Source organism: Salvelinus alpinus, chromosome 30, assembly GCF_045679555.1.
Source record: "Salvelinus alpinus chromosome 30, SLU_Salpinus.1, whole genome shotgun sequence".
In the NCBI taxonomy this organism is placed as follows: domain Eukaryota; kingdom Metazoa; phylum Chordata; class Actinopteri; order Salmoniformes; family Salmonidae; genus Salvelinus; species Salvelinus alpinus.
The window spans coordinates 15261872-15287868 of NC_092115.1; the positions used below are offsets into that span (position 1 = coordinate 15261872).

At 41.3% G+C, this 25997-nt stretch overlaps 1 protein-coding gene across 1 annotated transcript in view; it reads right to left on the reverse strand.

Annotated features, from left to right (window-relative positions):
• Positions 1-386: 386 nt before the first annotated feature.
• LOC139559568 (uncharacterized) overlaps positions 387-25997 on the reverse strand; it is a 30825-nt gene continuing 5214 nt past the window's right edge. Inside the window, exons 3-13 of the mRNA XM_071375673.1 lie at positions 23777-23985; positions 23422-23593; positions 23074-23124; positions 22646-22751; positions 18840-19591; positions 18280-18441; positions 5965-6119; positions 2483-2713; positions 2052-2223; positions 1470-1511; positions 387-1217 (exon numbers count right to left, since the gene is read on the reverse strand). Of these exons, the coding sequence (XP_071231774.1) occupies positions 1116-1217; positions 1470-1511; positions 2052-2223; positions 2483-2713; positions 5965-6119; positions 18280-18441; positions 18840-19591; positions 22646-22751; positions 23074-23124; positions 23422-23593; positions 23777-23985 (2154 nt within the window). The 3' untranslated portion in view covers positions 387-1115. The remainder of the gene's footprint in view (positions 1218-1469; positions 1512-2051; positions 2224-2482; positions 2714-5964; positions 6120-18279; positions 18442-18839; positions 19592-22645; positions 22752-23073; positions 23125-23421; positions 23594-23776; positions 23986-25997) is intronic.

The following is a 25997-nucleotide window of genomic DNA, read 5'->3' on the forward strand; positions in this document are numbered from 1 at the left end:
CTTTGTAAGTAGGAAAACCTGCAAAATTGTCAGTGTATCAAATACTTGTTCTCCCCACTGTAGGTCCAATAGCCTATAGGTGACTAGGAATTACCTCATGCCTTTCAAAAAGATGTGGCATATCTTTACTCACCCACTGACTCACTCAAACACCATATCACCCAGAAAAATGACAAAAGATAAATGTACTATTATTAATGTTTTACTATCTTTTACTGTTGTTGCTGAGTTCTTTAGTTTTGGAATTGTTTGTGTATGAAAGCATTATTAAAAGGCCAAAATGACATGGTGAGTCTGTGGTTTCTTTCCCTAGTCAGTTACATCCATAAGAATGTCAGTTAGACGTTGGCAATATTTTTGTACTCAGAAATTACTACTGTAAAGTACACCCTTAAGAGATGTAATACATTGCATTACATCATTTATTAATGTCTGAAAACAATGTATAAACCATGGGAAGACTAATTGATCAACAAACCTGTTGAATTTGCATCAGACTCTCTTCAAAGAAAAACTACTAATGTACTGCATGATCACATTGCAAGACATAATATTCTACAATAATTGTATATTTCATTCTAAAATATGTAAGTTGTTATTCTTCATTAAATACATTAAAGTTAGAATATTAGAATGCATACTTTTTTGTAGTTAATAATCGGTGAAAACATACTTTTGCAATGTTACACAGAGCAGACAAAAGAGACAAGAACAGATCAGTATAACAATTATAAAACAACAAAACAGAAAAAGATTACACAGGAATATTACATCTCTTTCAAAGCATAAGAATCCATAGTAAAAAATGTAACAGAATGAATCACGAAAATGTCTCAATCATGCCCCACAACAAACATTCACCTCAAGTCAAAGGTTTCCCTTAACATACACGTTCAATGTGGTTGTTTCAACCTCATAATCTACATCTACCTATTGTAAGTCCATTCAACTGTTGCCTTTTGAACCTGTGTGAAGCAGCAACAGTCAAAGTTACTATTGTTCACCATCAAACAATATCCCATAAGAGCATGTGTAGGTGTCTTTTGTCGAGAACTGCTGGACTGGTACCATATAGTATGGAGTAGTTGTGGATGGTACAGCAGACCCAGGCTGCTTCAACAAAGGCCATTGTCATAGTTCTTCACTAGGCGCTTGATGTGGAATAGGTTCTGTCTCAGGTCTTTGCTTCGCTGCTTCTTGGCATGATAGTCTGCTGTCTGCAGAGGAGAAATGCAACACTACAGACCTTAGATATCAAACATTTACAATTATATATCAATTGGTCAAGATACAGTCAGTGAATAATATCATTACATAATACACATGATATAATATACTCAATTATAATATATTTATAAATTACATAATATTATAAAGTTAATACCTCCCAAAATTAAATAATTGTTCCTAAAAAAAATGGACAAAGGAGACGTATAGGGAGTGAGTAATTATTGATGATTATAACTCACCCGCTTCAGGCCCTTGAGAAGGTTGTATTCATCAGCCACTTCCTAAGATATAAAGGATAACTCTCAAAAACATTACTGCTCAACGGGGGGCTATTCATTAAAGTCAGTTTATGCGCAACGATGAGGCAAACGACACACAAATTCGTTTTCCAACTCATAAGGCCAGTTTCCGGCGCATTCCATCTAAACTTATTTTTATTATTTGCGTATCATTTAACTGATTCATTCAACTACAGAGCAAAGGTTAAAATACCACTTACTCCTTAGTAGTACAGATTTGAGGTGAAATTACCGAATGCTTGACTCCTTTTACTGGGAGAGCCGAGTCTTCCCCTTCATCTGATTTTGTTCTCAAAAAGTAGTTATAAATGTATTTCTTTAAAGTAAGCTTTTGTGTGTGTGTGTGTGTGTGTGCTGTAATAGTGCTTGTTTCAATGAATTAGCAAAACTTAAATTAGGAGATAACGATGTAGTTGCCAATTATACATTTCTACGCGAAATATCAGGAGAATATTAGACCGTAAAGAAAACATAGCCATATTATTTTTTGCCAGAAAATGTAACAGCATATGTTTTCTTTACCTGGTACTTGGCAGTCCCCTCCTCCAGGGTTTCCAGCTCTCGGCTCAGCTTGTGCATCTGTTCACTGATGTCATCCATCTCGGCACACAGGCTTTTGTAGCTCGCCAGGTCGGAGTCAAACTCTTTCTTATACTGTCGTCGTTGGCTGTCTGATGTTATCTCAGGGTACATGCTGAAGAGACACATTACACAGGAATAAAGGAGACACAGGTCATTCCATTTAGATCAATGCTGCAATTTTCTTGAACGCTTTCTTGAATGTAGAGAGCTTTGGAACAAAATGGCCTTCTGTCATGCTTTCCCACTAGCATATCTGACACAGCACACACAGCAGATAACGGTTGGATACTGTCTGTTTGTTTAATCTATCACGCCATCCCTCGTTCCATCCATTCAGCCATCAATCCATCTTCTCAACAAATACAGCCCACCTATGCATGTGGTCACTTTGGTCTTGGTCCAGTTCGTTACCAGTATCCCCACCAGTGGTGTAGCCGGTCTCACACTGGGTCTCCTCCTGGGAAGGGGGGGTAGGATCCCGTTCCTTTTCCCTGTGAATGGGGTACTTCTTCAGGCTCTCTGCCTCCACAGAGGGGCTGGATCTGACCCTGGTGTGCCGGTACAGGGGCTCAGGCACACGTCCATTGGTGTTGTCATAGTAACTGGAGATAATATCAAACTGTCAATAAAGCTAGTTCACCTTTATAACTACATGATTACATTATGGTGTTATTCTTTGGACCATTCAGTCAATACTGCATGAACACTGGGAAAATAATTTATCTGTATTGACAGCAAAGCAGAAGTGGAAGGTGGCAAATTGATAACCAGCAGGCAGAGAAAATCTAATTTTAATAAAAAAGTATTTATTCATTTTCAAACTGTCATCAACAATTTTTGTATCGTTTTCCTGTGTCTAACCAGGCTTTACAGCCGGGGGTGAGTAGTAGGGTTCTGGTAATATTATTGTTACCAATAGGACAAGGCCTGGATTAAATCAGATCAAACTTTAACCGGCGATAGCCAACACCCACATAGCGGTTGTTTTGGCGGTGACGGATGCCCCGAGTGGCACAGCGGTCTAATGCACTGCACCTCAGTGCTAGAGGCGTCACTACCGTCCCTGGTTCAATTCCAGGCTGTATCACAACCAGCCGTGATTGGGAGTCCCATAGAGCGGCACACATTTGGCCCAGCGTCGTCCAGGTTAGGGTCCGGCCAGGGTAGGCCGTTATTGTAAATAACAATTTGTTCTTAACTGACTTGCCTAGTTAAATAAAGGTTAAGTAAAAAATTAAAAATAAACGCAGAACTGCGTTGAAGTCATCAAATCAGTCAGCAGCTGCTCTTGATCATTGTCACGAAGCCACACCCATCCCACTCATGTTAGAAGGCTATATAGACATAATTACGCTAAAATGTAAAATAATTAAAGAAAATAATGAGGATTTTGTTAGCCTAATCGAGGTATAGATTATATCTCACATTCCAGTGCTCGAACGTATTAACAAGGCTGCATGGGATTTCTCTTAATGCACTCCGTGCAGCCAATGGCAATGCCCACTTTAGGTATAATGCCAGGAGCCGCTTGTGGATTTGACAGCTCTAACACAGTTCCACCTCCGACGCCGCCAAAACAACCGCTATGCAGATGTTGGCTAAAGCGGATCTGATTGAATATAGCCCTAAGACTATTCACTCTAGGTCAAAACTATTCACTCTACATCAAGACTATTCACTCTAGGTCAAAACTATTCACTCTACATCAAGACTATTCACTCTAGGTCAAAACTATTCACTCTACATCAAGACTATTCACTCTAGGTCAAAACTATTCACTCTACATCAAGTTTATTCACTCTAGGTCAAAACTATTCACTCTACATCAAGACTATTCACTCTAGGTCAAAACTATTCACTCTACATCAAGATTATTCACTCTAGGTCGAGGCTATTCACTCTAGGTCGAGACTATTCACTCTAGGTCGAGACTATTCACTCCAGGCAGAGACTATGGGAACTCACTATGGGTTAAGGCTATCCACTCCAGGCTGAGACAATCCTCCCCAGACTGGCCTATTTACCTAGACTGGACTATTACATTTAGGGTACCAGTCAAAAGTTTGGACACACCTACTCATTCAAAGGTTTTTCTTTATTTTTACTATTTTCTACATTGAGGAATAATAGTGAAGACATAAAAACTATGAAATAACACATATGCAATCATGTAGTCACAAAAAAGTGTTAAACAAATCAAAATATATTTAATATTTGCAATTCTTCAAAGTAGCCACCCTTTGCCTTGATGACAGCTTTGCACACTCTTGGCCTGGAATGCATGTCAATTAACAGGTGTGCCTTGTTAAAAGTTAATTTGTGGAATTTCCTTACTTCTTAATGAGTTTGAGCCAATCAGTTGTTTGGCTCAAACAGCTCAAATAAGCAAAGAGAAATGACAATCCATCATTACTTTAAGAAATTAAGGTCAGTCAATCTGGAAAATTTCAAGAACTTTGAAAGTTTCTTCAAGTACAGTCACAAAAACCATCAAGCGCTATGATGAAACTGGCTCTCATGAGGACCGCCACAGGAATGGAAGACCCAGAGTTACCTCTGTTGCAGAGGATAAGTTCATTAGAGTTACTATCACGCTTGAAGGTAAGACCCAGATGCAGACTGTGTCGAAGTAACAAAGTTTATTACAACAGGGGCAGGCAAATGACAGGTCAAGGCAGGAAGGGGTCAATAATCCAGAGAGGGTGTAAAGGTACAGGACAGCAGGCAGGCTCAGGTCAGGCAGAACGGTCAGGCAGAACGGTCAACCAGAAAACTCGTAAACAGGGGCAAGAAAAAGGTGGGAGCAGGGAAACAAAATAGTGGTAGGTTCAATGAACAAAACGAACTGGCAACAGATAAACAGAGAACACAGGTATAAATACACAGGGGATAATGGGATAATGGCCTCAGAAATTACAGCCCAAATAAATGCTTCACAGAGTTCAAGTAAAAGACACATCTCAACATCAACTGTTCAGAGGAGACTGCGTGAATCAGGTCTTCATTGTCAAATTGCTGCAAAGAAACCACTACTCAAGGACACCAATAATAAGAAGAGACTTGCTTGGGCCAAGAAACACTAGCAATGGACATTAGACAGGTGGAAATCTGTCCTTTGGTCTGATGAGTCCAAATTTGAGATTTTCAATTCCAACCACCGTGTCTTTGTGAGACGCAGAGTAGGTGAACGGATGATCTCCACATGTGTGGTTCCCACAGTGAAGCACGGAGGAGGAGGTGTGATGGTGTGGGAGTGCTTTGCTGGTGACAGTCTGTGATTTATTTAGAATTCAATGCATACTTAACCAGCATGACTACCACAGCATTCTGCAGTGATATGCCATCCCATCTGGTTTGTGCTTAGTGAGGCTAGCATTTGTTGACCCAAACACACGTCCAGGCTGTGTAAGGGCTATTTCACCAAGAAGGAGAGTGATGGAGTGCTGCATCAGGTTACCTAGCCTCCACAATCACCCAACCTCAACCCAATTGAGATGGTTTGGGATGCGTGGGACCGCAGAGTGAAGTAAAAGCAGCCAACAAGTGCTCAGCATATGTGGGAACTCCTTCAAGACAGTTGGAAAAGCATTCCTCATGAAGCTGGTTGAGAGAATGCCAAGAGTGTGCAAAGCTGTCATCAAGGCAAAGGGTGGCTACTTTGAAGAATCTATAATATAACATTTATTTTGATTTGTTTAACACTTTTTTGGTTACCACATGATTCCATATGTGTTATTTTATAGTTATGTCTTCACTATTATTCTACAATGTAGAAAATAGTAAAAATAAAGAAAAACCCTTGAATGAGTAGGTATGTCCAAACTTTTAGACAATATCAAACCCCATGACTCACATATTGCCATTGTAGGTCTCCTCACTGTAGATGCTGACTGTTCCGGCTCCGTCTGAGACAACACTGTTCTCTGCCCTGAGGTCAGGGACGGTCTTCTCTGATAAGATCACAGTAGGGGCCCGCTGAGTGCTCTGCCCCTCTGCAACATAGTCCACCTGAAACAATGTAACAACATTGCTATTAGCCTAAATATTTCATATGGATATTGGTATGATAGAGCTTTTGAGGGTGTTTTGCTGTGTCCTGCCTCGAACGCTATGAACCAGAAAGTCTCATGCATCTTAACCAGAATGTCAAGGACATTCTCATAATTATACTGGTCTTACGCTGTAGACCACTTATACTACCTACACTATAACAACATCTCCACCCCGTTGATCCTCAACACTGGGTCCCCACAAGGGTGCGTTCTCAGCCCTCTCCTGTACTCCCTGTTCACCCACGACTGCGTGGCCATGCACACCTCCAACTCAATCATCAAGTTTGCATACGACACTACAGTGGTAGGCTTGATTACCAACAACGACGAGACGGCCTACAGGGAGGAGGTGAGGGCCCTCGGAGTGTGGTGTCAGGAAAATAACCTCACACTCAATGTCAACAAAACAAAGGAGATGATCGTGGACTTCAGGAAACAGCAGAGGGAGCAGCCCCCTATCTACATTGACGGGACAGTAGTGGAGAGGGTGGAGAGTTTTAAGTTCCTCGGTGGACACATCACGGACAAACTGAAATGGTCCACCCACACAGACAGCGTGGTGAAGAAGACGCAGCAGCGCCTCTTCAACCTCAGGAGGCTGAAGAAATTCGGCTTGTCACCAAAAACACTCACAAACTTTTACAGATGCACAATCGAGAGCATCCTGTCGGGCTGTATCACCGCCTGGTACGGCAGCTGCTCCGCCCACAACCAGAAGGCTCTCCAGAGGGTAGTGAGGTCTGCACAACGCATCACCGGGTGCAAACTACCTGCCCTCCAGGACACCTACACCACCCGATGTCACAGGAAGGCCAAAAAGATAATCAAGGACAACAACCACCCGAACCACTGCCTGTTCACCCCACTATCATCCAGAAGGCGAGGTCAGTACAGGTGCATCAAAGCTGGGACCGAGAGACTGAAAAACAGCTTCTATCTCAAGGCCATCAGACTGTTAAACAGCCATCACTAATATTGAGTGGCTGCTGCCAACATACTGACTCAACTCCAGCTACTTTAATAATGGAAAAATTTATGTAATCAATTTATCACTAGCCACTTTATATTATATAATATTTACTTACCCTACATTACTCATCTCATATGTATATACTGTACGCTATACCATCTACTGCATCTTGATGTAATGTATCACTAGCCACTTTAAACAATGCCACTTCATATAATGTTTTCATACCCTACATTACTCATCTCATATGTATATACTGTACTCTATACCATCTACTGCATCTTGCCTATACCGTTCGGCCATCACTCATTTATATATTTTTATGTACATATTCGTATTCATTCCTTTACACTTGTGTGTATAAGGTAGTTGTTGTGAAATTGTTAGGTTATATTACTTGTTAGATATTACTGCATGGTCGGAACTAGAAGCACAAGCATTTCGCTACACTTGCATTAACACACGCTAACCATGTGTATGTGACAAATAAATGTGATTTGATTTGATATACAGTGGCTTGCGAAAGTATTCACCCCCTTGGCATTTTTCCTATTTTGTTGCCTTACAACCTGGAATTAAAATAGATTTTTGGGGGTTTGTATTATTTGATTTACACAACATGCCTACCACTCTGAAGATGCAACATTTTTTATTGTGAAACAAACAAGAAATAAGACAAAAAACAGAACTTGAGCGTGCATAACTATTCACCGCCCCCAAAGTCAATACTTTGTAGAGCCACCTTTTGAAGCAATAACAGCTGCAAGTCTCTTGGGGTATGTCTCTATAAGCTTGGCACATCTAGCCACTGGGATTTTGCCCATTCTTCAAGGCAAAACTGCTCCAGCTCCTTCAAGTTGAATGGGTTCCGCTGGTGTACTGCAATCTTTAAGTCATACCACAGATTCTCAATTGGATTGAGGTCTGGGCTTTGACTAGGCCATTTAAATGTTTCCCATTAAACCCCTCAAATGTTGCTTCAGCAGTATTCTTAGGGTCATTGTCCTGCTGGAAGGTGAACCTCCGTCCCACTCTCAAATCTCTGGAAGACTGAAACAGGTTTCCCTCAAGAATTTCCCTGTATTTAGCGCCACCCATCATTCCTTCAATTCTGACCAGTTTCCCAGTCCCTGCCGATGAAAAACATGGATGGTGTTCTCGGGGTGATGAGAGGTGTTGGGTTTGTGCCAGACATAACGTTTTCCTTGATGGCCAAAAATCTACATTTTAGTCTCATCTGACCAGAGTACCTTCTTCCATACGTTTGGGGAGTCTCCCACATCCCACATGCATTTTTTCTTTAAGCAATGGCTTTTTTCTGGCCACTCTTCGATAAAGCCCAGCTCTGTGGAGTGTACGGCTTAAAGTGGTCCTATGGACAGATACTCCAATCTCCACTGTGAAGCTTTGCAGCTCCTTCAGGGTTATCTTTGGTCTCTTTGTTGCCTCTCTGATCAATGCACTCCTTCCCTGGTCTGTGAGTTTTGGTGGGCGTCCCTCTCTTGGCAGGATTGTTGTGGTGCCATATTCTTTCCATTTTTAATATTGGATTTAATGGTACTCCGTGGGATGTTCAAAGTTTCTGATATTTTTTTTATAAACCAATCCTGATCTGCACGACACTTGGCATCGCGTATGGTGATCTTAGGCTTGTGTGCGGCTGTTCTGCCATGGAAACCCATTTCATGAAGCTCCCAACGAATACTTATTGTGCTGACGTTGCTTCCAGAGGCAGTTTGGAAGTCGGTAGTGAGTGTTGCAACTGAGGACAGACGATTTTTACGCCCTACGCACTTCAGCACTAGGCGGTCCCGTTCTGTGAGCTTGTGTGACCTACTAGTTCGCGGCTGAGACGTTGTTGCTCCTAGACTGTTCAACTTCACAATAGCAGCACTTACAGTTGACCAGGGCAGGTCTAGCAGGGCATAAATTTGAAGAACTGACTCGTTGGAAAGGTGGCATCCTACGAACGTGCCACGTTGAATGTCACTGAGTGCTTCAGCAAAGCCATTCTACTGCCAATGTTTGTCTATGGAGATGTGAGTGGTGTAAAACTTGCCGCCATTGGACTCTGGAACAGTGGAAACACATTCTCTAGAGTGATGAATCATGCTTCACCATCTGGCAGTCCAACGGAAAAATCTGGGTTTGGCAGATGCCAGTAGAATGCTACCTGCCCGAATGCATAGTGCCAACTGTAAAGTTTGGTGAGGGAGGAATAGTGGTCTGGGGCTGTTTTTCATGGGTCGGGCCCCTTAGTTCCAGTGAAGGGAAATCTCCCAACATCAGTGCCCGACATCACTAATGCTCTTACATTTACATTTAAGTCATTTAGCAGACGCTCTTATCCAGAGCGACTTACAAATTGGAAAGTTCATACATATTCATCCTGGTCCCCCCATGGGAATTGAACCCACAACCCTGGCGTTGCAACACCATGCTCTACCAACTGAGCCACACGGGACCTCTTGTGGCTGAATGGAAGCAAGTCCCTGCAGCAATGTTCCAACATCTATAGGAAAGACTTCCCAGAAGAGTGTAGGCTGTTATAGCAGCAAAGGTGGGACCAACTCCATATTAATGCCCATAATCTTGGAATTAGATTTACGACGAGCAGGTGTCCACATACTTTTGGTCATGTAGTGTTTATTCAATTGATGTAGTTCTGTCCTTGAGCTGTTCTTGTCTATTAATGATCTGTATTGTGTCATGTTTCATGTTTTGTGTGAGCCCCAAAAAGACTAGCTAACAAATACAACAGGACTTTCTGGGAACACTTTTTTGAACCACCAGTGTATCATGCATTATAGACAGTGCCATCTAAGAATTGTTATAAGCAGTCATAACAGCTGATGGTCAAGGCTCTTATATAGAAAACCTTTAATGCATTCATAAAGGCTGCAAATGTATTCATAATACACACCATAGTTGTCCTCGGATGGCATAACCCAACATCAAGCACTTCCAGCAATGATCTACAACATCATTAGGAGCAGATAGACTGAACAGTCTGTCGAGACTAGAAGTCTGTGACATGGATCAGATGGGCTGCGCGCCATTACTGTTCCCAGCTGGAATACGTGTAATACCTCAAAGGCACTGTCTAGCGAAATACCTTTTTTTATTTTTTGAATTAATATGGTTTATTTTAATATAACCACAATGTTCTTTCAATATGGGGGCTAATTCATTTTTTAAAACTAAAATGAACAAAAAAAGAAGCTTATTTTCACCGACACCATTTCTGTGAAATGAAGCGGTACTATTGCGCCTTGCAGACAGACTGATTAAGAAGAGTATACTGTAGAGGTTTGCAGCAACACCAAGGCAACTCAATGCTTTAATACATTATACATGACATTTGCATTATATATGCTTCCCTGCAAGGCAAGCAGCTCATTGCAATGAGGGTGCATCGGGTTAGCACCACACAAGAAGCTGCCAGATACTTGGGATAAGATATAGGCCACTGTGGAATAATTGATTGCGAATACATTTTCTAACAGTTTGAGATCTATAGCACGGGATGTAATACATTCTACCAGAGAAAATGGAGGAAGTGGGGCTACTACGGAGTAAATTAATTACTGCTATACATGTGGGTACCAGAGTGAAGAGTCCATCACTATCAGTGCTCTGATCGCACTGATATTCTCACTGTCTATAATAACTCAACGTAGTGAACTCTCCAGGGACCCAGACAGGTCATGTATGAAACCAGCTCCTCACAGGAAGCCAATACTACTGTATGCTCTATTTCGAGGTTATAATATTTTAGTGAATTGTTTGTGCTAGGAAATATAATTTCTGAACAAGGGAATACAAATATATTTATTTGCTAAATCATATTTATTTTTGGATTCATGTTTTACAAGCTGTCTAATTGCTCTTTCAATGTAAGGTTTTTTGTGATAAACTAGAAAAACATGTCCAAATGGCCAATGTGTGCCATATACCTGCTTAAACAACTCAGGGCCTGGATTGTCCGAAACCATTTTGAGTAAATACACAGTCATGATAATAGGACCCCATTACCTTATATGGGTCCTCACAATGCCTGTTATCACCTGGCTGGTTAATGATCAGTCTGAGTGAAACCAGGTGTGCCATAAACAAGCACCTGACAGCCAGTGAGAAGAGGTAATGTTACTCTATAAACTACAGCAGAGAGGAAGTGGCGAAGCAGATAACTGGGCCCCAAATCAGTGTTCTCCAGCAGGTGGAGGTTTTTTATGGAGGTCAATGAGTGTCGAATTTGGTAAACAAAACATTGAATGGCTTTTTTGATCAAATAAAAATGTCTTAATGATTAGGTTGTTACGAATGACCTGATATAAGTAGTACACGTGACATCCCAGCAATTTTGAGAAAAAACACTTTATATCGGCGTTGTGCCTGGTCATCATTAGTTACCACAGCGACAAAGAGAAAACCCCCTTTGTGGCAACTAGTGGAAACCATTCACTGTTAAAATAGAAATACTCAAAACACCATCATTGTACAGTAAAACCATGAAAAGTAGTGCACCTAAGGTGAGATCTGGTGTTTGTATAAGGGCACAAGGCGAGACCCAGATGCAGACACGGGAGGCAGATGGTTTGTCTTTGATATTTATTAATCAATCCAAAAGAGGTAGGCAAGAGAATGGTCGTAGACAGGCAAAAGGTCAAAACCAGTTCAGAGTCCAGGAGATACAGAGTGGCAGGCAGGCTCGAGGTCAGGGCAGGCAAAATGGTCAGGCAGGCGGGTACGGAGTCCAGAAAACAGGCAAGGGTCAAAACCGGGAGGACTAGCAAAAAGAGAATAGAAGCAGGAGTACGGAAAAACACGCTGGTTGACTTGAAAGAATTACACGACGAACTGGCACAGACAGGAAATACAGGGATAAATGCACCAGGGAAAATAAGCGACACCTGGAGGGGGTGGAGACAATCACAGGGACAGGTGAAAGAGATCAGGGTGTGACAGTTTGAATGTAAACCCATTCACTTTTTCACATTTTGTTACGTTACAGCCTTATTCTAAAACGGATTAAATTATTTGTTTTCCTCACCAATCTACACACAATACCCCATAAAGACATAGCAAAAACAGGTTTTAGACATTTTTGCAAATTTATTACAAATAAAAACCCAGAAATTCCTTATTTACATAAATATTCAGACCCTTTGCTATGAGATTCGAAATTGAGCGCAGGTGCATCCTGTTTCCATTGATCATCCTTGAGCTGGTTCTACAACTTGATTGGAGTCCTGTGGTAAATCTGTGGTAAATTCAATTGATTGGACATGATTTGGAAAGGCACGCACCTGTCTATATAAAGTTCCACAGATGACAGTGCATGTCAGAGCAAAAACCAAGCCATTAGGTCGAAAGAATTGTCCGTAGAGCTCTGAGACAGGATTGTGTCGAGGCACAAATCTGGGGAAGGGTACCAAAACATTTCTGCAGCATTGAAGGTCCCCAAGAACACATTGGCCTCCATCATTCTTAAATGGAAGACGTTTGGAACCACCAAGACTCTTCCTAGAGCTGACTACCCGGCCAAACTGAGCAATCGGGGGAGAAGGACCTTGGTCAGGGAGGTGATCAAGACCCTGATGGTCACTCTGACAGAGCTCCAGAGTTCCTCTGTGGAGATGGGAGAACCTTCCAGAAGGACAACCATATCTGCAGCACTCCACTAATCAGGCCTTTATGGTAGAGTGGCCAGACAGAAGCCACTCCTCAGTAAAAGGCACATGATAGCCCGCTGAATCCCAAGCGTCACGTCTGGAAAAAAATCTGTCACCATCCCTACGGTGAAGCATGGTGGTGGCAGCATCAGGCTGTGGGGATGTTTTTCAGTCTCAGGGACTGGGAGACTAGTCAGGATCAACGGAAATATGAACGGAGCAAAGAACAGATCCTAGATGAAAACCTGCTCCAGAGTGCTCAGGACCTCAGACTGGGGCGAAGGTTCAACTTCCAATAGGACACCGGCCCTAAACACACAGCCAAGACAACGCAGGAGTGGCTTTGGGACAAGTCTCTGAATGTCCTTGAGTGGCCCAGCTAGAGTCCGTACTTGAACCCGATTGAACATCTCTGGAGAGACTTGAAAATATCTGTGCAGCGATGCTCTCCATCCAACCTGACAGAGCTTGAGAGGATCTGCAGAGAAGAATGGGAGAAACTCCCCAAATACAGGTGTGTCAAGCTTGCAGCATCATACCCAAGAAGACTCAAGGCTGTAATTGCAGCCAAAGGTGCTTTAACAAAGTACTGAGTAAAAGGTCTGAATACTTCATATTTTTCATATTTTTTATTTCGATAAATTTCCTAAAAAAATCTAAACCTGCTTTTGCTTTGTCATTATGTGTTATTGTGTGTAGATTGATGAGGGGGGGGGGGGGGGGGGAACTATTTAATCAATTTTAGAATAAGGCTGTGACCTACCAATATGTGGAAAAAGTGAAGGGGTCTGAACTGAATACTTTCCAAATGTACTGTATTTCAAAACAAGTACTCGGAGCCACCCAAGTGGTTCTTCAGTATGAATAATTGTGTTTTGAAAACAATTGTTGGTGTTTCAATGCATGTAAATGTTTTGGCATATAATAAAATGTTTTTAAATTGCAAATGGTTTATAGCATAAATATTGATTGATTATACATTTTGTTATACCGGAAGTAACAAGGTCAAATAAAATGTTATTGGTCGCATACACATATTTAGCAGATGTTATTGCGGGTGTAGTGAAATGCTTGTGTTCCTAGCTCCAATAGTGCAGTAATATCTAACAATACACACATCTAAAAGTAACATAACATGTATAAAGTGAGCCTTCATTGCTGGTAATCATGTGAGAAAGTGGATGTGAACCCAGGTTCCCTGCTTGTCAAAACACTGCCTTAGGCCACTCAGCCTGTTGTGCTGAACCACCTTTGTTACACTGATCACATGGGGCCTGATTCAGGCTTAACATGGACTCAATAAAACATTTACTGAAGTCCCATTTTTTTTAAAGTGCACGTTAAATCAACTTATCTCAAGTCTGAATAGGGCCTAAGGAGAATGTTTTTTGGTGAAATTTCACCTTTATTTTTTCATATCTTCATATCAGAAGACGAATGTTGAGATTAAAGGCAAAATGTGAACTTAAACATTGTGCTTCTGTAGTGTTCAGAATCCCCCCAGTCTGAAGCATAGCGGTGGAGGGAGGGCATTCAAAACTCTATGGTCAAGTATAAAAACAGGCAAGTTTGCAGGCACCTTCCCTGTATTTGGGTCCTTCACAAACTCCGACAGGTGAGCGCAAATAAGAACATTTATTTTGTGTAGCATTTTGGATGCTAATTGTCCAAGTAAAACAGCCATTTTGTTTCATTGATCAGTTTTCTTGATGCTACATGTAGTTAATTGACACGTCATTGTTTGCACCTTTTGTGCACTTGTTTTATATGCAAATGAAGGCCAGCTTTTGAGATAATACTGCTGGCTTGTTTGCCTACTAGTTTTATGAGTTTTATCTACTGTTTGATGTATACCCCACATGCTATATGCTACACTTAACAGCCACTGCGATTGAAGCCTGCTCTAGCTTTGGCCTACTACACCACGTGTTATTTCATCCCACTTTTGACATTCATATTGTTATCTTGTTGCTATATTTGCATAGCTTAATCAAGTATTTGCTTTTTGCATGTTATTATGTTTAATAATTGTATTCATATTGCAATTTATTAATATAATAGCATTTGATAACCTAATTTTACATTCATGCACTATCATTATGGCTTGTTATTTTTTGCTATTTCTGTCTCCCTGCAGAAAATCATACACACACATATATAGATATACATATATACTGTATATATGTATATATGCCAATATACTGTATATACACAACGTTACCCACCGGCTGGCCAATCAAGACCAGCATCAAAGACTAATGCCAGCTGAACTGTCAACTGTCAATCATATCATCTAACTCAACTGTACTGTGACTCAATTAATCTGAACAACCTTCCATGTACCATCATCTGAATTTAAAGACTCAGGTCAGGACATTAGCATAATGGATGACTGGTGGATCGCATTTAGCCCTGGGCTGAAGTTTTTTTACAAGTGCTTTTTGCCCTCCAGAACGTCCTCATTTCATCGGGGAATGGACTCTACAGGTGTAGGATCTTAATTTGAGCCAGTTTGCTACAGCAGGAAAATAATCCTGCAGCAACAGCAAATGTGAATTATTTTGTGGATTTTTTGTAGAGTTTGATACATTTTTCATTAGGGCAAATCAAGTCTGACATTTTAAAGTGTAAATTACAAACTTTAGAAGCCTTTTTAAACATACAATACACTAAAAGTTAGCCTTTTCTGCTGTGCAGGAAAATTCTCAGCAACAAAAATGCTGAAATTAAGATCCTACATCTGTCAAGTTGGTTGGATGTCCTAAGGGTGGTGGACCATTCTTGATACATACGGCAAACTGTTGAGCGTGAAAAACCCAGCAGCGTTGCAGTTCCTAACAGAAACCGGTGCGCCTGGCACCTACTACCATTCTAGAATGGTAGTAGGTGGTAGTAGGTGCCATTCTACCTCTACTACACCCTCTGAATCGCACACATACACAATCTATGTCTCATCTTAAATATTATTCTTTAACCTGTCTCCTCCCCTTCATCTATACTGATTTAAGTGGATTTAACCTTTAAAAGTACATATGGAATTGTTTTAAGATGGTCATACCATCGTTCATTTAGCTATTCGATTTTGAATGTTAGGACCCCTTTAGGTATAAAAATAATAATTTGAAACGATTGAATTTGGCCTTTACTACTAGCCCCTAGAAATGCACTGAATAACACATTCCTAAATGCCAAAAAAGACAGTCAAAAAATAAATCAGAAGGAATAAGGTTTTGAAGTGTCTGTCCTATATCAAGGAGATATAAGAAAACTCTATTTTTTTATGGACACATATTTAACCCCTTATTTTTGTTGGCACAAAACTACCTCCATACATCCATTCGTTTGTATGGGTTACATTCAGACGTAAGTATTTAGAAACTTTTGTTATTTCCCAAATACTTATTTTCCACCATAATTTGCAAAGAAATTCATTAAAAATCCTACAATGTGATTTTCTGGATTTTGTTTTTCTCATTTTGTCAGTCATAGTTGAAGTGTATCCTATGATGAAAATTACAGGCCTCTCTCATCTTTTTAAGTGGGAGAACTTGCACAATTGGTGGCTGACTAAATACTTTTTTGCCCCACTGTACTCTGCTGAGCAGTACAGTCATATCTGACTAAGATCATGGTGTCAGAAGTGATTGGAACTTGTCAAATATAAAACAGGAGAGATGTTCCTTTGAGTTTAGAGTTTAGACTGATCAAAAGTAGCTAACAGCTAACTGGACTCTCATGTCTCTTCCTTCATTGAGCAGAGCCAGAAATACTTTTGAGGAGATGGGAAACTCCATTGTAATCGTATTAACGCCCATTGTGTACGTTGCCCATGCTACGTCAATGGGCCGCAAGGTGCATTCTGGGATAGGAGAGCGCTCCTTCAAGGAGTGAACTACATTGTTGGTTAAGGGCGTGTAGCTAAGCATTTCACAGTATTTGGGCGCATGTGATAAATTACATTTGATTTGATTTGATTTTATTTGAATGAGAGTAAATTGGACGCTAGCTCAAAAACCCAACATTAGCATGAGTTTCGTCAACAAAAAGTACAACATTACAAATATTTTCCATGATGTGAGATAATTAACTTGCTATCTGTAATATTGTCTAGCTTTGGCATCGTGACATTAAGGTACGTTCAAGGAAAATAGGCATGTTTCTCGACTCATACCCTAACTTTGAGAAGGGATTATGACAACGTGAACGCAATTTTCCGACGGTCTGCTTGGCGTTATACATTCCTCTATTTCTTGCCTAATGGAATTCCTATCTCCTCCTTTCTCTAATATCTCTGGCAGAGCAGCCCAAGTGGAGCCATTGCTATGTATACACAGAGTCGCCATGAGCAGAGTGCATGCAGAGCGAGCTACCTGCGCGCAGGGAGGGATAGAGTGACAGACCAAGGCGATTTCAGGTTTTCGGACAGGGCCTTAAATTTGGCAGAAGCAATCGGGCCTGGGTAGGGTTGAGCCTGAACGTCACAGGCATGGGTAGGACTCAGGCGTAAAATTCATGGCTGTGCAGGGGTCTAGTTAGCGCTCCCAATCTCTGGCAAGGTGTTGCACAACTCTTGATTATGTGGTGTTACATCACACCGTCATGTTTCAGAACACCTCAGGATGAATGTTTCAGTCCACCTTAAATCTGTCTCAATACACTCAGAACCATGTGTTTCAATACTCCAGCAAAGTTAACGTTTCATCTCCTTTAAGGTGGTAGCAGCTCAGTTGCCACTAGTTTTAGTGTTACAAAGCACTTCATTTTTAGTGTTGTGCCTGGTGTTTACACGCATATACCCCCTCTCATTGGCTAGAATGGTCCAACCTGACCTTGCCTCCTCCCAACTGCCTTCCATTTTTTAAGACATTTGTTTTCATTGTTAGAGAGGCCACTTGAGTATTTGGTCAATATAATGGATAATCTGTGACCACAGCCACTTAATGATCACACCACAATGCCATGTTTATTCTTCCAACCACTATGTTGAGAGCTTTTATAAACTGGATGGTTTGAGCCCTGAATGCTGATTGGCTGACAGCCGTGGTAATTCAGACCGTATACCACAGGTATGACAAAACCGTTATTTTTACTGACCTAATTATGTTGGTAACCAGTTTATAATAGCAATAAGACACCTCGATGGGTTTGTGGTATATGGCCAATATACCACGGCTAAGGGCTGTTCATAGGCACGACGCAACACCTCTTCGGGCCTTATTGCTTAAATATCACCACAACGCAATGTTTATTCTTCCAACCACTTTCTTGAGAGCTTTGCTATTGCTCTAGTTATCCAGGTGACAGGTTGGGACACAAAGGAATTAATTGTAACGCACTTGGTCAAACATGTGGGCTGTTTGTGATGTAACCAACCACATTATGGATGTTCTTGGCCAACGTGAGTAGGATAGGACTACTGCAGTGAATTTCTGGACATTTTTGTACCGCAAGAAATCAAATTTTCCACTTACCCAGTCCTGTACATCATTTCGTTCAGGTGGTCTGAGCAGAGGTCGGTCCCAGATAATGTTGGGTTTGCCGTGGCGCCAGATCTTACTGCGGGTTTTGTAGGCGTAGTATGCAGCTACACACAGCGCCACCACTACTAAGAACCCAAGCACCAACGCCACAGCCTGAAACGGAGGGTAAATTAGATGTGTCCTCATCACTACATACAGTATGATTAATTTCTTTAGGTGAATGAAAGAGTATCTATAATTAAATGTAATATGATTAGCCACAATGATTGCCATTTATTACAACAGCTATCCAACTGAGAAAACAAAAAGGTGTCAAAAGTATTTCATAGCATGTACTGTAGTAGTAAACTGTTAAGGTTTATAAAGGAAAGATGTACAGTGCTCTCCGTAATTATTGGGACAGTGAAGCATTTTTTCTTCAGTCTGCACTTTAACTTCATGGTCATTGTTTGATTTCAAATCCAAACTTTTGGAGTATAGAGCCATAAGAAGAAAAAATGCTTCACTGTTCCAATAATTACGAAGGGCATTGAAGTAAAGCTTTGACCCACCTCTTCAGGGTCCATGTAGCAGTAGTGTTGGAGATACTGGTTGTACATGGGGAAACCCCCAGGGAACCCCACTCCCACACTCCCACTCAGACTGGGGCTTCCCTGCATGTTCTGGCACATCATAAGCATGGGGTTATAGAGCATGCTCTGAGAGCTCTGCGACATGGGGTTGACACCGATCACAAACACAATGTCAATGATGCCCTGCAGCACCGCCAGGACGACGTCACAGACTAACACCGTCAGGTAAAACCTCCGACCGCGCATAGCAGGCGACCGAGAAAAACTCCCCACAAGGAAGCCCAGAGAAACCAGGAAGTTAATGGCCGCCATGGATATCATGGCTGACTTGGCCGAATACGGGGTCATGTAGGAGCTGGAATAGCCATAGCTGCCTCCGTAATAGCCACCAGTGCCACTGCCAACCCCCATAGACCCCGTTCCATAGCCCCCCATTCCTATTCCTGCTCCGTGCATGTCCCAGACCAACGTGGAGGCTACACAGGCAAAAATGAGGAAACACAAGATGACTGTTGCTCCTTCCATTGTTTTGACAAACCCAGGAGCAGAGAACCATTTGTAGAAGTGTTGAGGCCTATCTTCCATATAGAATGAGTCAGGGGGAGGAGGGTAGGGGTCAAAGTTGCTCCTTGGGGAGGGCACACTTCTGTGGGTGTAGAATCCATTGGAGGTAGCAGTGTAGGGAGGACTATAGATGGGTGGGTTGTCGTAGTGCCGCGGCTCATACATGATTCAGAGAGAAGGGAGGCCTGCAAAACAAGACATACATTTTATTATGTCACACTAATGTACTATCATAACAAATCACATCTTATCGCAAATTATATAAATGATATCATGATATCAAATGACATCACGTGCTATTACATCCCATTGGACTGACACATTGGATAGATCTGGAGTGTCTCTCTTCTCTCTGTGTGTTTGCCCAACCGACGGTATTCTCATTAGTTTTGTTGCCAACAACACTCCCTCTCCCTCAGTGAACAGCACAACTCATCAGTCCACTGCAACTCAACCCAATGGACCTCAATAATTTAGACAGCCAGCAGCAGCAGTGTGTGCAGTGATGCGTGGTGTTTTCCACTGTGCTCTCTACCTCTCAGCTGCTTAAGTCCAGGTGTCATGTGTCCTGTCCGCATGTGATGAATATACAAGGGAAGGGTACAATATAAGCCATGTAATGATGATAGTGACTATGCCCTCACGGTTACATCTGACTGTCACCACTCTAACCTGAGCTATGTTTAGGTCTACACACACACACACACACACACACACACACACACACACACACACACACACACACACACACACACACACACACACACACACACGTTGGTTTTACTATCCAAGTGGGGACCAAAACATTTATTCCCATTCAAATGACTATTTTCCTTAACCCTAACCTTAAACCCAAACCCCTAACCCTAACCATAAACCTAACTCCTAATTCTAACCCTAACCCTAAACCTAACCCCTAAGCCTAAAATAGCATTTTTCCTTTTGGGGACAGTGAAATGTCTCCACTTGTCAAATGTTCCTTGTTTTACTATCCTTGTGAGAACTTTTGGAACTCAAAAGGATAGTAAAGTTAGAACATACATCTGTGGTCTCTGATAGGCAGGATACAGTAAATAATTCAAGAGCTGAACTCATGAAAGGCTGACAGGCATCAAAGCAAGCAAGTTCAAGGCTTCAGTCATACAAAATACACGATACTGCTATATTCACTGGCCACAGTCCATATCCTGTATGAAATTATTATTACTAATGGTGAAAACTAATTTAACATGCTTTTGCATACAATTCTAAAAATAGGCCTGCACGCCACAGTAAAAGCACAAGAATATGTGACCAACCAACAAACATGCAGGCCTATAAATATAAACATGAAGGTCTAGTTTTTTTGCGCCTCTTGTGTGGCATGATCTCCAAAAGGCCTTAAAGTTGGTGGATTTGGTGCCTTTAGGACAGGGATGCTCAACTACTGATGGATGTGGGGGCCACCATTTCAGTAATGGGATAAGACTCGAACTACCAATTGGATATCACGAAAAAGTGGTAAGAAGTACAAAATAAAGAATAAAAAATATTTTACAAATATATATTTTTTTTAAGTCAGCTGACATAGGCTAATTAAGTGCAGTCAGTGACTGACATAACAAGAGAAACTGCTGATGCACATTAAAAAAAATCGAAATTGCACCTTGTGTATTGTACAGTTGAGACTGTTGAGAGTTGAATAGTAGAATACACAAGGTGCAATTTCTACAAAACAAAAACAATGTATTTTATTTTGGGGGGGAAAGGATATGCGGGCCTACATAAATTGCCCATCCCTACTCTAGAGCGATTCAGGCTGATGTTAGAGGGCCTTTTTACTGAAGAATGTGTTCGTTTTATATGATTGTGTTTCTTTCTGTTTTTGCTTTTCATGTACTGTGTAAATTATGTGTAATAGATATGTCGTGCAATTGTTGTTTGTTGATGTGTTGTTTATTAATGTGTTAGACTGGTCGTCATTGTAAATAAATAACAATTTGTTCTTAATTTACTTACCTGTATAAATAACGGTGAAATAATATAAATTAACAAGAGAAAGCCTAAAAAAACGCAACCCTTAAACGTTTAGCAGCTTTTCTGCTCACACAAACAAAAAACAAAGAATTGTATCCTATATGCTACTTTAATTTTCCACGGTTTATCAGATGGAGTCATTACATTACATTCCAAATTCCGTGTCACCAACACAGCCTGTCAAACATAATTGTAGTACCAACTGATAACGTTCACTTACCTGAAACGTCTGTAGGCTAATGTTATTGAAAAACGGTCATTGTGCAAAAAATATTTTTTAACATTACAGCTATTATCACTTCGAATATAGGCCTACTTTTCGAAGCTTTTTCACGCATGTAGGCTACATCTCCTGAAACTATTAAAACGTGTGCGTGCACTGCCTGTTCTCTTGGCTGCTCCAATGCGCATGGCGGTGCGCAAGGATCTCAACCAGTCTATGGCCTCAACACAGTAGACTTTTCAAAAACTATCGCGCTCTCCTTCAAAATGTGGAGACTGGAGAGAGAGCCACCTTAAACTGCATGTCGCTTATCACGTTTTTCCAGATCAGTAATATAAAGGTGGAGGAGAGATACAACACATCTGGAAGAATGTGCATCTGCTGTATAGGCTTACCTGCAAAACTATTGACAGGAATAGATTTTTATAAAAATATATATACAAGTTACAAAAACAAATGTTTTTTTTATTCTTATGGATTCTTTAAAAAAATGGAAGTATTGCATATGTCATTACTGTGTTATAGATTCAAGTGGATTGTTGGTTCCCTACTGCCCTTTTAACGTTTCATATTTAACAATTCATATAAAGAAAATACGAAAAAACTCCACGTTATGTAGTGTATATGTAAAGCCCTGCAAATGCAATGCTAGTCAATGAAATGTGAATTGACCCTGTTAGCATTGTCCACACAAGTCCAAAGGTACACAATTGCGCTCTGGGTTGGTTTACGAGTTCATTCACTCCATGACTGAAACTCACTCACAATATTTCTGGGCAAGTAATCTTTACAGTAGCACAAAACATGCTGTAGGCTATAATGGAACAACACACAGTTACTGATTTGTACAGACATTTACTGAAATCTAAATAAACAACACACCAAAAAAACCAATGGTGCTTCAATAACGAAACAATCAAAGGCGTGACAGGATAATGATGGTCCTTTTGTTCCCTCTGTATGCTATTTCTTCAGGTCCGACCCTTTGCCAAGCTGTCCTGGTCGAAATTGCGGATCCTGTTCTTGATGTGGCCTAATTTAGCTTTCAGATAGTCACAGCGTCCCTTCTTCTCCAGGAAGGCAGGGTCCTGTGAAGTCAAAAAGAAACACACGTCGTGTTGACTGCAGCTCCATCACTTCTCATCTTTCTCCACATCCTGATTCTTTTTGTAATGTAAGCGGTGTTAAATGAGAAATCTAGAGGCCCCGTTTCAAAGTAGCAGCAATATTATTCACATGAATGGGCAGCTTTATTGAAAAAGCAAATATTACCTGGGTGTTTACACAACAGTAACAATTCTACTACATCTCAGTTGAACGTTAAAATGATTGCTGAATGATTTTTGGAATTGTTTCAGCTTGAGTGAGGAAACGTGAGAGGAATGTTAGGGGTCTCCATTCACCACATACACTTTTGTTTTGCTCATACTTCTTCAAAATCCGCTGGATTCTCTTCTGCTCCTACATAATGGACAGAACAAACACCCACAATTAAATTGGTTAAAAGGAAAGAAAGATATTCATGTTTAAAAATAATATTATGCAGATGTCACATGCTATTTTTAGTGGAAGCCTTTGTGCAGGGAATGGAATGGATTGTACCTCTCATTGCTCAGTGACAGTGACAATGAGATAACAAAAATATATTGAGTTCAAGCGTAGTTACACTTCCAGAAAAAAGGAAAGGGGTATCATATCATAGTGAGATCGAAAACACCATCGAGGCCCAGATTTGCAGAGTTAGATGAAATCACTCACCTCATGACTATTGCCATCTTTGAGGAGTTTGCCCATCATGGCATCCAGCTCTCTGAACTTCATGAAGGTGGTACTGATGTCTTTGTGAAGGTCCTTGTACTCCTGATACTGGTCGTTAAAAACAGCTTTGTATTTTTCCCTTTCTTCCATAGAGAAGATTTCTGGATATTTACTGAAGGGATAGGGTAAGACACAAGGCTATGTTAGATAATGTCTTATTACATATCATTATTACACCTAGTACAATTTAACCAAATATGAGCACTTCCTGTTGCTCCATGTGTACCTCAGCACGAGAGCCTCACATCCTTACCCAAAATCAGTGTCAGGATATTAGGCAAATCCTCTCACTCACATTATATAGTCTGCGATGACTCTGGGCTTCTGGGCATACCCTGTGTGGTTGGCTCTGTTCCGGCTGCCTGGCTCCTCCTGATGGAAATCTGTGATGTGCAGGCGTTTGGTCGCCCTTACTGAGCTGTCCATCTCATCCTCAAACACAATCCTCTTGGTCTGGCGATTAGGAGGTTTGGTCTGGGCAACAGAGATGGACCTCAGATGCTCCTGAAGCCAAAGTTGAAGAATTATGTATCATGCAACAACTCAAAGTATATTAGATACCAAAGCATCCAATGACACATGTACACTGTGCTGAAATGGTGAAAACAACCTCCCTCATATGATGATTGCAACTGCGTGAAGTTATGTACAGAACCAGTCAAAAGTTTGAACACACCTGCTCATTCCAGGGTTTTTCTTTATTTTTACTATTTTCTACATTGTATAATAATAGTGAAGACGTTATAACTATGAAATAACACATATGGAATCATGTAGTAACCAAAAAAGTGTTAAACAAATCAAAATATGTTTCATATTTGAGATTTGTCAAAGTAGCCACCCTTTGCCTTGATGACAGCTTTGCACACTCTTGGCATTCTTTCAAACAGCTTCATGAGGTAATCACCTGGAATGCATTTCAATTAACAGGTGTGTCTTGTTAAAAGTTAATTTGTGGAATTTCCTTACTTCTTATTAATGAGTTTGAGCCAATCAGTTGTGTTGTGACAAGGTAAGGGTGGTATACAGAAGATAGCCCTATTTGGTAAAAGACCAAGTCCATATTATGGCAAGAACAGCTCAAATAAGCGAAGAGAAACGACAATCCATCATTACTTTAAGACATGAAGGTCAGTCAATGCGGAACATTTCAAGAACTTTGAAAGTTTCTTCAAGTGCAGTCGCAAAAACCATCAAGCGCTATGATGAAACTGGCTCTCATGAGGACCGCCACAGGAATTGAAGACCCAGAGTTACCTCTGGTGCAGAGGATAAGCTAGCCAGCAGCAGCATACCACCCTGCATCCCTCCGCTGGCTTGTTTCTGAAGCTAAGCAGGGTTGGTCCTGGTTGGTCCTGGTTGGTCCCTGGTTGGTCCCTGGATGGGAGACCACATGCTGCTGGAAGTGGTGTTGGAGAGCCAGTAGGAGGCACCCTTTCCTCTGGTCTAAATCAAATATCCCAATGCCCCGGGGCAGTGATTGGGGACATTGCCGTCTTTCGGGTGGGACGTTAAACAGGTGTCCTGACTCTCTGTGGTCACTAAAGATCCCATGGCACTTATCATAAGGGTAGGGGTGTTAACCCCGGTGTCCTGGCAAAATTCCCAATCTGGCCCTCATACCATCATGTCCACCTAACCATCCCCAGCTTTCAATTGGCTCATTCATACCCCCTCCTCTCCCCTGTAACTATTCCCCATGCTGTTGCTGTAAATGAGAATGTGTTCTCAGTCAACTTACCTGGTAAAATAAGGGTTAAAACAAAAAAATAAACGTTTCTTAGAGTTACCAGCCTCAGAAATCAGCAATTAACTGCACCTCAGATTGCACCTCACAGAGTTCAAGTAACAGACACATCTCAACATCAACTGTTCAGAGGAGACTGCGTGAATCAGGCCTTCATGGTCGAATTGCTGCAATTAAACATCTACTGAAGGACACCAATAAGAAAAAGAGACTTGCTTGGGCCAAGAAACATGAGCAATGGACATTAGACTGGTGGAAATCTGTCCTTTGGTCTGATGAGTCCAAATTTGAGACTTTTGGTTCCAACCGCCGTGTCTTTGTGAGACGCAGAGTAGGTAAACGGAGGATCTCTGCAGGTGTGGTTCCCACCGTGAAGCATGGAGGAGGTGTGATGGTGTGGGGTTGCTTTGCTGGTGACACTGTCATGATTTATTTAGAATTCAAGGCACACTTAACCAGCATGACTACCACAGCATTCTGTAGCGATACGCCATCCCATCTATTTTGCGATCAGTGAGACTGTGATTTATTTGACCCATTTATTTTTCAACAGAACAATGACCCAACACGCCTCCAGGCTGTGTAAGGGCAATTTGACCAAGAAGGAGAGTGATGGAATGCTGCATCAGATGACCTGGCCTCCATAATCACCCGACCTCAAACCAATTGAGATGGTTTGGGATGCGTTGGACCGCAGAGTGAAGTAAAAGCAGCCAACAAGTGCTCAGCATATGTAGGAACTCCTTCAAGACTGTTTGAAAAGCATTCC